The sequence below is a fragment of the Helobdella robusta genome, assembly GCF_000326865.2.
Source record: "Helobdella robusta unplaced genomic scaffold HELROscaffold_99, whole genome shotgun sequence".
Taxonomy (NCBI): Eukaryota; Metazoa; Annelida; class Clitellata; order Rhynchobdellida; family Glossiphoniidae; genus Helobdella; species Helobdella robusta.
The window spans coordinates 202,550-218,091 of record NW_008705557.1 but is presented as its reverse complement, the minus strand read 5'-3'; the positions used below and the strand labels follow the sequence as shown (position 1 = coordinate 218,091).

General features: G+C 36.0%; 1 protein-coding gene across 1 annotated transcript in view; it reads left to right on the top strand.

Moving 5' to 3' along the window:
* HELRODRAFT_104619 (hypothetical protein) overlaps positions 1-14,461 on the top strand; it is a gene marked incomplete at its 3' end in the record, with an annotated part of 19,510 nt that extends 5,049 nt beyond the window's left edge. Inside the window, exons 10-18 of the mRNA XM_009033817.1 lie at positions 1,200-1,326; positions 1,462-1,627; positions 2,418-2,526; positions 2,786-2,865; positions 3,204-3,298; positions 3,756-3,919; positions 4,362-4,478; positions 13,377-13,524; positions 14,217-14,461. Coding sequence (XP_009032065.1) covers positions 1,200-1,326; positions 1,462-1,627; positions 2,418-2,526; positions 2,786-2,865; positions 3,204-3,298; positions 3,756-3,919; positions 4,362-4,478; positions 13,377-13,524; positions 14,217-14,461 — 1,251 coding nt within the window. The remainder of the gene's footprint in view (positions 1-1,199; positions 1,327-1,461; positions 1,628-2,417; positions 2,527-2,785; positions 2,866-3,203; positions 3,299-3,755; positions 3,920-4,361; positions 4,479-13,376; positions 13,525-14,216) is intronic.
* Between the last annotated feature and the right edge of the window lie 1,081 nt (positions 14,462-15,542).

Sequence of the window (15,542 nt, the reverse complement as noted above, 5' to 3'; positions counted from 1 at the left end):
AAAGATATGATTCTAACCATTTCAGTGCAACTTCTGAGACTCCGAAAGAATTTTCAAGTTTCCATAATAAAATCGCATAATTAACGCAATCAAATGCTGCAATCTCGTCGAGTAGGGCAAGGACAAGAGCTGAGATATTTTGACCATCCATAGTTGCAAACCTCTCTGATGCAACATCAGTCAATGCAGACTCAGTTGAGTGAAGTTCAGAGTTAAAAAAATTGAAATGCCGGTTTTCAATTCCTTTGAGGCAATTGTTCTTAAAATATTCTGCGGTGAAACAAGTATTATTTTATTAAGTATTTTATTAAGTAAATTAAGAAGTGGTGAGTGAAGTGCTTTTGAGAAGTTTTTGTTTTAAAAAGCGCTGTATAAATTTTTGTATAATAATAATAATGCATGCATACAAACATCCGTATTTTGACCCTCTTACTTAGATCTTAGCAGCACGATTTGAATTGAATGAAGAAGGAGATTAATCAATTGATTTGAAACTCCGTAAAAAATGCTGTTGTAGTTAATCTAATTTTGAGAGAATGAATGCGTGAACCAAAATGCATAACATACATACATATGTGCTCACATACGTGCATGCATATATATGTACAATATACAATACTGGAGGCAACGCATTGGTTGTGGGTTGATATGTTTGAGAATTATTTTTAAAATATGTGTATTAATTCATTATAAGTCTTTGAATAATGTTGCACCGCAAAATATAATCGATCGGTTAAAATCAAAGTTGTCAAAGTATGAATTGAGGTCTGTTGATTCCAATTTTTTGTCTGAGCCAGAGACAAACCTCAAGATTGGATCTCGAAGCCTTGCTACCGTTGAACCACGATTGTGGAATAGCCTTCCAAATACTTTGCACAGTGCTGATTTCACTCTAAGTCATTTTAAGAGACAGCTGAGAACCTGTTCTGCTCAGCCCTTAATAGCGTTTAATAACTGAAGCGCCTGGGACGGTTTTTTCAAACGAATACTGTATAAATACAATTAATAATAATAATACATACATACATACACACATACATACACGCACATACATGCATACGCACACACATATACATACACGCACACACACATAAACATACATACATACATATTTATTCATTTATTCATCAAATATATTGTATATATCCCAAATATCCCATACATTCATCAAAAAAATCTCAACCAATCACATCTCGCAGTGCGTTTGCCTGACAGCCTGCGGAAACTTCGGATTGGTCGGTTTCTCTAGTGGGCGGGTCAGCGTGTTTAACATGCAGTCTGGTTTGCATAGAGGTTGCTATGGCGACGAGGGTTCCAAACGTTTAGGTGGGCGGAGCTTGCTTGGAGGGTTGTTGTGGTTGTTGATTTGATGTACCTTTGTATGGTGGTCATCATTCATCTCATCGCCATCGTCTCCATCGCCACCAACAACAACATCACCACCAACCACACCGACAACAGCACACGGAAGCTGCATTACTGGCGTCTTCGTGGACGACCTAAACAGCACGACCATAACAATGGCTAGAGAGGTGGGGGTGAAGTTTTGGACTTTCAAGGGTAAGAAGTTCGTCCAGTCCCTAACTCTCCATGCCACACCGCGCATGGCCATCATGAATAGAAATAAGTTAGTCTTTGTTTGGTTCTTTTTTTTCTAGGGTAAGGGGGGAATCTAGATTTTGGCGATGACGATGAAGATTTTCGTTGTTATGGCTGAAAAGACGATGATTGAGACGACTGGACATGGTAATAAATGACTTCAGAGCTCTGTGGAGAAGTCTCGGACCCTCGTGACGTCACGTCAAATGTACCCCACTTGCAGTGACGAGCGTTTTAGATTAATAATAGGATTTTATTAAATTATTTCATTATTGATATTTGGAGTTAGAAAATAAAAGGATGTTCTCATTATTATTATTTATTATTATTATCATCATCATCATTATTATTATTATTATTAATATTGTTATTATTATTATGTACCCAGACCAATTAATTTTATTTGGTCTGACCCTTTTCATGGAAGTTTAATTAACTCCGTAGTATCGTCGTCTTACCCAATTTACTGCGATAGGAACACGACTTGAACGAAATTTAATGCTGATTCTATTTCTCTTTGTGCCCATTTAAAGTGTACGGCGAGCCTTGTAGGATATCTATACAATTTACATTACAAGTTTTATTATTTTAGATTTTTAATTGCAATGTATGTTTTGGAATAAAAATAAAAGGATGTTTTCATTATTGTTATTATTATTATTATTATTATTATTATTCTTACCTTTGGCAAGGAGCACGGGAGGATCGTGCATAACAATATTAACAATTAACATTTTATTTCATTTTATCTATTTTGATTTGATTTTATGTCTTCTGCGATAATAAAAGAGTTCAAATTATTATTATTATTTATACAGCAACCTATTGGCGATATCGTTGAATGATTTTTCCTTGGTTCTACTCGACGCCGAGAGTAAGAAAGTCGTTAGAAAAATTTCCGGTCATAAGAATGACGTCACTGACATGGTGTGTGGATGTGTGTGTTTGTGGGTGTGTGGGTTTGTGTGTGTGTTTGTTTGTGTTTGTGGGTGTGTGAGTTTGTGTGTGTGTGCTTGTTTGTATGTTTGTCGGTGTGTGTTTGTGTGTGTGTTTGTGGGCGTGTGTCTGTTTGTTTGTGGGTGTGTGTGTTTGTGGGTGTGCGTGTTTGTGGGTGTCTGTTGGTTTATTAGAACGTCAGTTAATTGATCAGTTAATAAGTTAATTGATTAATTAATTAATTACGCAGACGTTTGCGCGGGGCGGTAGGTGGCTGGTGACGGCGTGTATGGATTCTTGCATCAGGGTCTTTGACCTCTATTCATCTGTGTTAGTTCGTTCGTCGCCTTTCTTTTGCCACTTTTCCTCCATTCAATTATCCATCATCATCATCATCATTATTATTATAATCAGCACTATCATCGTCACCATCATTATCATCACTATCATCGTCATCTTTTCTATCATCGTCATCCTTTTTATTATCATCATCATCATCATCATCATTACCACCACCACCATCATCATCACCATCATCATTATTATAATAAGCACTATTATCATCATCATCATTACCACCACCACCACCATCATCACTATCATCGTCACCACTATCGTCATCTTCTCTACCCCCATCATCATCAATATCACCATCACGTGACCACCAGGTTATTGGACATCTTCCAGCTACACACGCCGGCCACCAGCATCACCATGTCGCCAACAGACGAGCTGTTGGCCACAACTCACGTCGACGATTTAGGTTCACTTTTAGACACTTTTTTAACCCCACTTTTGTTAATTAGCTAGCTAATTGAGTTAATTTTAGTTAATCAAATTTAACTGGGTAAGTTTGTTTCATTGTAATTTTATTCCACTTTTAAATATTATTAACTTTCAATTGCTAAACACTTTTGGCCACATTGCACGTTGTTCGAGTGCTATTTCAAGGACTAATTACTGTTGTATTCCGTGGTTAATTATATTCCACTTTTATACTTTAATTCCAACTGGATTTAAATTTTTTTATTGCCTAATTTTATTTTTAATTAATTCATTCGTTCAATTCCAGACAAACTTAACGCAACTCTAGATCGTTCGTTTCCAATTTAATTCCATTTTTAATCATCCTACTTGCACTCAACTCCACTTTAAATTGATAAAATTTCAATCTTTACTTAATTGCACTTTTCGTCTATGAGATTTTTTTTTTCTCCCAGGCATATATCTATGGTACAACAAAAGCCTTTACGCTCCAGCATCTTTAACAGCGACCAACTCTCTAGACGTTAGCGAGGGTAAAGTTGGTGATGTAGTCGAACTTCTCGAACTCCCAAGAACAAAATGTGATGATGATGATTACGATGATGGTGATGATAATGACGTTGGTGGTGGTGGTGCCAATCTCGGAGGTGAGATGATGATGGTGATGAAGATGATGGTGATGATGTTATGATGACTGTAGTGCGGTTGACTATCATGGTGGCTGGGAAGATGATTCTCTGATGAACAACAACTCTGATGATAATGATGCACACACACACACTCACACACACACACACACTCACACATATACACGTACACACACTCACATAACATACACATGCACACGCGCACAATGCTATTACCTTATAAAGTTACCTATGGAATAAAATGCTTCTTTTTCATTATTAATACTCTCTCTCTAAAAAAATGTTATTATTTTTATTAATTAAAAAATTGAACATTGATAAATAAAAAAATAATACTGTATACCAAAATAAAATTAATTTCTACGTATCATAAAGATAAAACCGTTTATCTTTCTTTGTCTTTTTTCTCCAGAGAAACAAAGAACTGAAAGTAGTACGACAACGAAGTTAGGACAGTTAGGGAAAATGGTGACACTGAGTAACTTGTCGGAATTAAGATGGCTGTCTCTTTCGAGATACGATCTTATAAAGGTGGGTGGTGCTGTCATTCTAGATTTCCTGATATTGTCTTTTTTTGTTTTGTTTTGTTATGATATGAAACTCAATGCATAGATGTGAAGAAAAAATGGTTGTAAAGAAAAATGAAAGCGAAAAAAAAATGAATGTAGAGAGCTGACCAACGGTGAATTGTTTCTTTTTGTTGGCTCTTGGGAGGTATTTAGGATTGGTCTATGATATGGATTCTCGTTCATCATCTTCTTGTTTCTTTATTTTCGGTTTGTCATTGTTCTCGGTTTCAATTAGAAAAGTATCAATGTTCTGTAGTAGGCTAGTTCTTATATCTTCTCTTCCTTTATTTTCGATTTTTAGTAGTTTCTGTTTCTTCTAGAATCGTATCAATGTTCTGTGGTTCGCTAGTTCCCACGTCCTCTTCACGTTTCTTTTTTTTTGTTTTTTTAGGTGAGCCTGTTTGAGAATCAGCCGTTTCAATAGATAAATTTTCTAATGGCTTTTCACTGTCTGTGTTCTTTAATTTTTTCGATTTTTTTGGCACCCCAGTTTCATCTGGAATCGTATCAATGTTCTGTGGTACGCTAGTTCCTACATTCTCTTCTTGTTTCTTTTTTTTCGACTTTTTAAGGGAACCTGTTTGAGATACAGCCGTTTCTACTGGCAAATCTTCTAATGGCTTCTCGCTATCTACGTTTTCCAACATTTTCGGTTTTTTGGTAGTTTCGGTTTCTTCTGGAATCGTATCAATGTTCTGTGGTTCGCTAGTTCCCACGTCCTCTTCACGTTTCTTTTTTTTGATTTTTTCGCTGGTTCCCACGTCTTCTTCACGTTTCTTTCTTTTTGTGTTTTTAGGTGAGCCTGTTTGAGTATCAGCCGTTTCAATAGATAAATTTTCTAATGGTTTTTCAATGTCTGTGTTCTTTAATTTTTTCGATTTTTTTGTCGCCCCAGTTTCATCTGGAATCGAATCAATGTTCTGTGGTTCGCTAGTTTCTACATTCTCTTCTTGTTTCTTTTTTTTCGAATTTTTAGGGGGATCTGTTTGAGATACAGCCGTTTCTACTGGCAAATCTTTTAAAGGATTCTCGCTATTTACGTTTTTCAACATTTTCGGTTTTTTGATAGTTTCGGTTTCTTCTGGAATGTTATTTGGTTCGCTGCTTCCCACGTCCTCTTCACGTTTCTTTCTTTTTGTTTTTTTAGGTGAGCCTGTTTGAGAATCAGCCGTTTCAATAGATAAATTTTCTAATGGCTTTTCACTGTCTGTGTTCTTTAATTTTTTCGATTTTTTTGGCACCCCAGTTTCATCTGGAATCGTATCAATGTTCTGTGGTACGCTAGTTTCTACATTCTCTTCTTGTTTCTTTTTTTTCGACTTTTTAAGGGGACCTGTTTGAGATACAGCCGTTTCTACTGGCAAATCTTCTAATGGCTTCTCGCTATCTACGTTTTCCAACATTTTCGGTTTTTTGGTAGTTTCGGTTTCTTCTAGAATCGTATCAATGTTCTGTGGTTCGCTAGTTCCCACGTCCTCTTCACGTTTCTTTTTTTTTGTTTTTTTAGGTGAGCCTGTTTGAGAATCAGCCGTTTCAATAGATAAATTTTCTAATGGCTTTTCACTGTCTGTGTTCTTTAATTTTTTCGATTTTTTTGTCACCCCAGTTTCATCTGGAATCGTATCAATGTTCTGTGGTACGCTAGTTCCTACATTATCTCCTTGTTTCTTTTTTTTCGACTTTTTAAGGGGACCTGTTTGAGATACAGCCGTTTCTACTGGCAAATCTTCTAAAGGCTTTTCGCTATCTACGTTTTTTAACATTTTCAGTTGTTTGGTAGTTTCTGTTTCTTCTGGAATGTTCTGTGGTTCGCTAGTTCCCACGTCCTCTTCACGTTTCTTTTTTTTTGTTTTTTTAGGTGAGCCTGTTTGAGAATCAGCCGTTTCAATAAATAAATTTTCTAATGGCTTTTCACTGTCTGTGTTCTTTAATTTTTTCGATTTTTTTGTCACCCCAGTTTCATCTGGAATCGTATCAATGTTCTGTGGTACGCTAGTTCCTACATTATCTCCTTGTTTCTTTTTTTTCGACTTTTTAAGGGGACCTGTTTGAGATACAGCCGTTTCTACTGGCAAATCTTCTAAAGGCTTTTCGCTATCTACGTTTTTTAACATTTTCAGTTGTTTGGTAGTTTCTGTTTCTCCTGGAATGTTCTGTGGTTCGCTAGTTCCCACGTCCTCTTCACGTTTCTTTTTTTTTGTTTTTTTAGGTGAGCCTGGTTGAGAATCAGCCGTGTCAATAGATAAATTTTCAAATGGCTTTTCACGGTCTGTGTCCTTTAATTTTTTCGATTTTTTTGTCACCCCAGTTTCATCTGGAATCGTATCAATGTTCTGTGGTACGCTAGTTCCTACATTATCTCCTTGTTTCTTTTTTTTCGACTTTTTAAGGGGACCTGTTTGAGATACAGCCGTTTCTACTGGCAAATCTTCTAAAGGCTTTTCGCTATCTACGTTTTTTAACATTTTCAGTTGTTTGGTAGTTTCTGTTTCTTCTGGAATGTTCTGTGGTTCGCTAGTTCCCACGTCCTCTTCACGTTTCTTTTTTTTTGTTTTTTTAGGTGAGCCTGGTTGAGAATCAGCCGTGTCAATAGATAAATTTTCAAATGGCTTTTCACGGTCTGTGTCCTTTAATTTTTTCGATTTTGTTATCACCCCAGTTTCATCTGAAATCGTATCAATGTTTTGTGGTTCACTAATTCTTACATTCTCTTTTTGTTTCTTTTTTTTCGACTTTTTAGGTGAACCTGTTTGAGATACAGCCGTTTCTACTGGCAAATCTTCTAATGGCTTTTCGCTATCTACGTCTTTCAACTTTTTTTTCGGTTTTTTGGTAGTTTCGGTTTCTTCTGGAATCGTATCAATGTTCTGTGGTTCGCTAGTTCCCACGTCCTCTTCACGTTTCTTTTTTTTTGTTTTTTTAGGTGAGCCTGGTTGAGAATCAGCCGTGTCAATAGATAAATTTTCAAATGGCTTTTCACTCTCTCTGTCCTTTAATTTTTTCGATTTTTTTATCACATCAGTTTCATCTGAAATCGTATCAATGTTCTGTGGTTCACTAATTCCTACATTCTCTTCTTGTTTCTTTTTTTTCGACTTCTTAAGGAGACCTATTTGAGATACAGCCGTTTCTACTGGCAAATCTTCTAAAGGCTTCTCGCTATCTACGTCTTTCAACTTTTTCGGTTTTTTGGTAGTTTCTGTTTCACCAAGAAATGTGTCAATGCTCAATTGTTCGTTGGCATTCAATTCAATCTCTTCACGTTTTTTCTTTTTTGGTTTTTTCACTTGCTTTGAACCTTCTGCTTCATCAGGTGCCGAATCAATTATCATTGGTTCAATAACTTTTGCATCTTCCTCTGATTTTTGTTTTTTAGATTTTACACTGAAACCTGGCTCAGCATCGTCAACAACGTCTAGTGGCATTTTTTTAAATGGTTTTTTTTCACTTTCCGTTTTTTTCGATTTTTTTGATTTCTTCATGGCTTCCGATTCGTCCGTTATCATATTTAATGTCTCAGTGTTTTTTACATCTTCATCCAGTTTCGGTTTTTCGGGTGGTGGTGGAACATCAACAATTTCTACCACTACGCTGATATTACCTTGGTTTACTCTTTTCATTTCGAAATCTTCAGACTTTGAATCTGTGGTTGATGATCTGATAGTTATCAAGTCATCATCTTTTTTTTTCCTATATTTTACCGCAGGTAGTTTTTTCACTTCAACATCTTCCTTTGGCGACGTATCTGCTAGTTTCGAGGCTGTCGATGCTTCAATCTCAACTTTTTTAGATTTTTTCTCCTTTTTGGGAATCGCTAGTTCATCCACTTTCATATCGTTCGATTTTTCATAAGTTATATTTTCTTCTTCGCCTATTTCTATTTTCGATTTTTTTACAACCCCTTCTTGCCCTTCAACAGTTTCTGTTGCCAATTCGTTCGCCAACTTTAGTAGGTTTTTAGTTTCAGGTCGATCACTTTCAGTTTTTTTTAACTTTTTCGTTTTCTTAGTAATCTCTGATTCATTTAATTTCATTTCAATGGTGGACGATTCAACAGCTTTTATGTCCTCTTCTTCCTCGAGTTTTTTCTTCTTAGGTTTTTTTGTGGAGCTCTGTTTATCTCCAACAATTTCTGCTGTTAATTCATCTGCTAATTTCTCAGTTTCAAAAATTTCTGATTCATTTTTATTTGACTTTTTTGCTTTTTCCGCTGTTTCTTGTTCATCGAATTTCATCCAAACGTTTGAGGATTCAATACTTTTCATGGCATCTACCTCTTGTCTTTGTTTTTTAGATTTTTTTGGTTTTACTTCTATATCATGCTCTGACGAATTTTCTGTTTGTTCGTCACTGTCCTTTCTTTTCGTTTTTTTTCTTTTTCTAGTAATTTCAAACGTTTCTAGTAGCATATCTAAATTTTTGGTTTCATCTATTTGTTTGTCAGGTTTTTTCATGGACATTTCCCGTTGAATATCTGCTTTTATTTCAATAGGGATGTCTTCTGTTGCTCTTTCACTTTCGTTTTTCTTCAGCTTGTTTGGCTTTTTAGAAAGGTCAGTTTCATCTAGTTTTTGTGTCTACTTTGATTAGTTCAGCGGTTTTCTTTTCTCAATTTTCACCGGTCTGTTTATAAGATTCTTTCACTGGATTGGACGGACTTTTGATAATTTTATTCTGCAATTCTTTTGCTTGTTTTTCTGGTTCGTCGATGGTGGATTTTAGTTTTTTCTGTTGTTTTTTGGAATGGAATGGAAATTCTTCATTTTCACTTTTCCTTTTATCTTCTATTGATCTTTTTTTGTTACTGTCTAATTTAATTTCATGATCTTTTAATGAAGGTTTTTTCACTGCTGTTGTTCCACCTGTGTCATTGTCATTTTCTGCTTTCCTTCTTTCTTTTTTAGGTATTTCAGCCTTTTTTTCAATCTCCGTCATTTCCATTGCTGGTTGTGTTTCCTCTTCAAAGAGTTTTGCTTTTACTTTCTTTTTCGTTACTTCAGCTAATGTTTTATCGTCCGGTGCTATAGTTCTTTCACCTGTTCGCGATTTTACAGGCGCTTCCTCCTTTCGTGTTGTTGCTATTTTTTTGTTTGCCTCTTTCATTTGTTCGTTCTGACCAATAACATTTTTTTCTTCGATTTCAAACTTTAAAACTATCTTGTCATTTTTCTCTGATTTAATTTCTTTTACTTGGGCATCGATCTTAAAATTTTCCTGGTTGTTGATTTCTATCTCAATCTCAGCACATTTCAATTGCTTGCTGCTCAATCTCGTTGCCATGTCCTCGTTCGAATCTATGGGAGCCGGAGGTATATCCTTTTCGCCGTAAGTCGATCGACGAGAAACTGATCTTGTTTTTTCTGTGTCCATACTCGAATTATTTTTGCGGGGAAACTCAACATTTTCTTCTGCAGAAAATATTTTAAGGCTGGTTGGGTCCGATGCATCAGTCACGCTGCTGGCAACTTGTTCATTAGGAATATTTTTTGGCGTTATCTTTGTATCATCTTCAGGAATTGATTTTTCTGCTGGTGTTTTACTTGACGATTTTTGGATTTTTTTTGAAGTCTTTGTGCCTTTTTTGTCTGGTTTGTCAGATGATGATTTTTCATTAGTTGCAGATGTGTTGGTTGTGTCGTCGTTGGTCGTCGCTCTGAATGATAACAGCTGGTCTTGGACCATCGGCAATTTCAAATTTAGGATTTTTATTTTTTTTATTTCTTCTGCCACGGAGGTTATTACATCCTTAACTTCATCTGACTGCGTATCTGACGTATCCAGCTCTCCCATGCCTTGTTTTTCAATATCAGCCATAATTTCTCTGGCCATCATTTCTCTGTCTTTATTTGATGTATCTCGAATACCTGATGCCATCACTGTTTTTTGATCTTTTTTACTTTTTTCTGTCTCCGTAGATTTTTTCCTTACCCTTTTCGGCGTGAGCATATCTTTTGTTTCAACCAGCTCCTCACTTGTTGATTCATATCTTGGTTTTTGTTCTAAAGCAATTTCTTCATTTTTAATATTTTTTTCTGGAGTTTTTTGTTTGCTAGTACTTTTTTTAGTCTCTCCTAACAACTGACTAACAGCTTCTTTATCTATAGTTATTTGAAATTTTATTTTACCACTAGGTACTTCAGATAATTTTTTTTCAAATGCCCCCTCCGGATCATTTTCTTTGCCGGTGTCAACATCTGCAAGTTGCTCCTCTAAGTCTTCATTTTTTGGTAGTTTCGATAAATTTCTCAAATGCCTTTCTTCTAATATTTTTATAACGCCACTTTCGCTTGCTGCCAGAATTGTGGATGATTTTTTGGGTTTTCTTCTCTCTTGAGATTTTTGTTTGTATCCACCGCCAGCATTATACAAAGCTACAGTTTCTTTGTCCGAAAGTTCATCCTCCATTTTATTTTTATATCCTTTCGGGAATATTCTTTCGGGTTTCTCATCCTTTATTGTTACGATTTTACTATCGTTCCCAGGTAATTTTCTTTTTTCATTCGAAATTCTCCCACTTTTATATATTGAAGATGGTGTACTTTTAGTTTCTATACTTGGAATTGGTTTGTCCATGGTTTCGCTGTAAGCTTCCTTCTCTAATTTTCTTTCCAACTCATCTTCTTTCATTTTATTTTTTTTCATATCGCCTTTATGGTCAATGGGCTTTTCTTTCACAATTTCTAACTCGGGGATTTTTTTTTCTTTAGTTTCATGATGTGGTTCAGGGGAGAATTTTTCTTTAACTTCAACATCCGGTACTGTTTTATTTTTGTCCACCTCTTTAGCTTTTGAATTTTTTTTTTCGGTTACACTCGCCGAAATGTCAGACTTTTTGGCTACTCCATTCAATTTTCTTTCATTATCGTTTTGAAATTTTATCGGCGTTTTTTTTTCTTCAACGACAGTGACTTTGATAATGGATTTGATTTCGTCAGGTTTATTGATGTTTTTTGAGACCTGGTCGTAAAAATTTGTCGCCTCCTTTTTAACATAGATCGGTTTGGCACAATCGGTAGGTAGTTTTTGTGGTTCTTCCAAGTTTTTCGACACAATCGTGACTGCTCCTCTTTTCCCTCCGTGTTGTTCTTTACTCTCTGTGGCTGGAGCGGGAGTTGGAGGTTTCGCTTGAGTTTTTAACGCTGCCCCATTTTGTGCTTTTTCACTTTCAACCTCGAAATTTTTGGTTACCTTACTCGGAGTAACTTTTTCTGTAGGACCTCGTGGTTTTTCAGATTTTGATCGTTCTTTGGCGCTTGGGAAAACTTTGTAAGGATCGTCTCGTGGAGGTGTTGGTGTTAAGGACTGCTTGTACTGCTTGTACTGACACAGGGTTCCTCCTTTGAATGGTGGGATAACTCTATCAGGTCCGCAAGTTCTTTGCTGGCACGTTGGGGTTTGTATTATTTTAGGTTCATATTTCATTTCCCTTTCAATTGTTGGTTCTTTGGCATTTTTTATTTCTTTTACGCCGGTCGTTTTTTGCTGACTTGGTTCCAGTTTAAATTTTTTGTCTTTGAATTTGTCATCGGCCATTTTGACTGCATAAACTTTTGGCGGGGAAACTTTCCTGTCGACAACACTGGTGGTACCCTTAACAGGAAAGTATGTGGATTTTGGAATAAGTGGGGCTCTGGTTACTGAAAGTTTCCTAACAGCTACACTCTTCGATGGCTTGATTGGATAGTGGGTAGCAACACTTGGCAGGTCCACGTATGATTGTACTTTGTAATCTTTAAAGTTAGTTCTCTTTTGCTCCTGAACCTCCGCTTTCACCGCTTGCTCGGCAGATGATTCAGCGCGTGCTTTCTCCCCTCTTAATTCGATAATTTTGTTGTATGTATAGGAAGGGAAGCAGAAGAGGTTGGACCAAAGACCTTCATAATTGCAGTATTTGTATACCTTTAGTAAGTCGCACACTTGCATTTGCTCCTCTCTCTTTAGGTTAACGTTCGTACTGTAGAGGTTGATGTAATGCGGGCAGCAGTTGAGACATGTGTAGCAGGGTATGTAGTATTTTATTTGTGGCCACTCTGCGTGCGGAGATAATTCTTGCCGATTCTCATCTTGGGGATGGTTCGTGTGGTTTTGCTGGTACGTTCGCTGTTGTAAGGCTCTCGGTGGCCTCCTTTTTAATTTTGCTCGTTGCTGTTTCAGTTCAATTTCATTCAACCGTTCATTCTTTTTGTAATGCTTGCCTACGTCAATTTTCTGAGCTGCGGCGCTGTTGTTCAAACATTCGAGACACGAGAGGGTGCTCTCTTCGTCATCGAGTTGGTCCTCTAAATTTTGTACCTCTGATTGCTGTTTTCGTTCATTTAACTGCCGATCTTGTGACTGCTGTTGCTGGCACTGTGGCTCTTGTGGCTGGTCTGGTAACTGCTGTCGCTGGTCTGGTAACTGCTGCTTTTCTAATTGCTGATGCTGCTGGTCGGTTAGTTGTGGTTCATGTAGCCACTGCTCTGGCAACTGTTCCTCTGGCAGCTTCAGTTCTAATAACTGCTTCTTCGATGACTGCCGTTCTGATAACTGCTGGTCAGGCAGCTTTTGATCCTGCAGTTGCTGGCCTCGCTGCTGATCTGATTGCTGCTGCTGCTTATTTTTGTTATGATGGCGGTGGTATCTGTGGTTGTGGTGGTGATGGTGGTGGCTGTGGTGGCGCTTTGAGGACTTGCTACTATCTTCCATTTAACGCTTGCTTTTTTTGATCTCACTGCTTCCTATCACACTTTGTCGTCCTTCTTTTTACGCTGACTGCTTTTTTTCTGTTGATGATTTTCATGAGAATGTCAGCAAAAAAATGTCTGATCATCCAATAAATACGAAGCCATTTTAATTTTATCAAATTTTTTAAATTTTTTAGGAGAAAAACGCACCCAGAGAGGCTCTGAAGGTGCCAAAACAGGCTCCTTTTTTCCTGCCCACCAAGCAGGGTTTGGAGTTTGAGTTTGAGAAACCCGAGGAACTAAAGGATGAATCTAAAATAAAAAATAAAAAAGTATATTTTTTGCGTCCATTCCTTTGCTTATTTATATGTTTATTCCTTAACTAATTCGTTCGCTCATTCATTCATTCATTCATTCATTTACTCAATCATTCGTTTATTCCAATATTCGTTCACTATTTCATTAGTTATCATTCACTCATTAATTCTTTTTTTTTGTTTTTCATTCATTCACCGAATTTTTTTTATCATAATAATAATAATCGTTGTAATAATAATAATAAAAATAATAATAATAAATGTTTAAAAGTTAATCAGCACTTCCATGAAATCAACACTGCTGGACAAGATGAACGAGTGTTTAAACGCCATGCAAGAAGGCCCAAGTGACAACAACAACGATACATTGTTGAAGATTTGTGAGTTTTTTCCCACATATTTTATTACGCGCTATAAAAATGATGTTTGTTATAATCTCATTCGCTGGTGAGTTTATTGTGGTTTATTGCGCGGTTTATTAAATCAAATTAAGATATTTTAAATGGTATATTTTTTCAAGTAATTTCATAGAATTAATGGGTTAATTTAAATTATTCACATGTTGCAATATACATGTCTACGTATCATAAATTAAACAATACAAAGAGACCCACACACATACACACACCCACTTCATAGATACACTATACAAAAGAACCACAATACTCGTTACCGTTTAAACAATATTACAAGCTGACGCATTACAAATTTGCACACAAGTTTACACGTTACATTACAATTTTGAGGGAAACTTACAAAAATTTTCTTGCACAGATGACGATGTGAGAGACTACTTCTTAACTCTATATCCCTCTTCTATTGACGCCGAACTACGCTGTATGAGTTTAGATTTTGGGGGTAGAGCTGAGATTCTAGTTTGTTTTCTGCTGTTTTTGAGGTCCTGGCTCTCTTCTAACAACCAATTTGAAATCTGCAATGCGATTTTCGATAGATTCGTTGAGGTGAGTCGTTCCGAATGTTTTAATTTACATTTGTAATTTTTTTAATTTACATTTTTAATTTTTTTTTTTTTTTTTTTTTGTTACGATTCTCTGTTTAGTCTTTCCCAGAGGCAGCGACAACAACACGCACATGAATGAACGCATCACACACACACACACACACACACACACACACACACACACACGGTGTACGTGACACAGGCTGCTGGGATCTCCTTGCATTTTTTTTTTTTATTCTTTTAAAAAATACACTTACTTCAATAGCAGTTTAATGATAATGGGATGATAATTTAACGATATGATTCATAATTATTTAATATGATGTTCTTTTTTTTATTCTAAATTTTGGTTAATCGATATGCAATACAATACATTTATCTATTTACTTATCTATCTATCAATGAATTAATTAAATAAATAAATAATTAATTTACTTACTTATTTAATTAATTTAAAATTTGTTAGCTTCACGGCGAAAGTATAGTGACGATGGCGGAAGAAAATGGCACCTCGAGGGCAGACGAAATCGTAGAGTTACTGAATAAAATTTTCACGGATCTAGATGTTAAGGTCGACAACCTGCGGCAAAAGATGGATATCGTCGACTGCCTAATCACCTATAACAGGGGGGCAGCTCTTTAATTTTTGTTTTTTTTCACTTTTAATTTTCTGATTGTGAGAAAGTTTGTTTTTTTTATATAAATGTAAATAAATGTTTATATTTTAATTAAATAAAAATCGAAGAGAGAAAGAAGAGATGTTTGCTGTTGTAAATAGTTTTTTTTTAACATAAAATCTGATGAAATTTTCAGAGTTGTTTTTTTTAAAGCTTGTGAATCGTTGTTTATATGTTTGTTTCGATTTGTAAATTACGTACGTATGCAAAACCAACGATCTCAGAATTTATCTAGTCAGGAAAAGTTTGTGGCTGAGAGCGTTTTTTATCGGTGGCCGTTGTCGTCTCTTCATTTACTACTATCGGATCGGCTTGATTCTCTCGTTAAAATCATCTTGGACGTTTGTCGCTATCAACTTAACACATCTGCCGTTATCGGCTGAGTTTTCAAGTTTAAAACATTTTTCT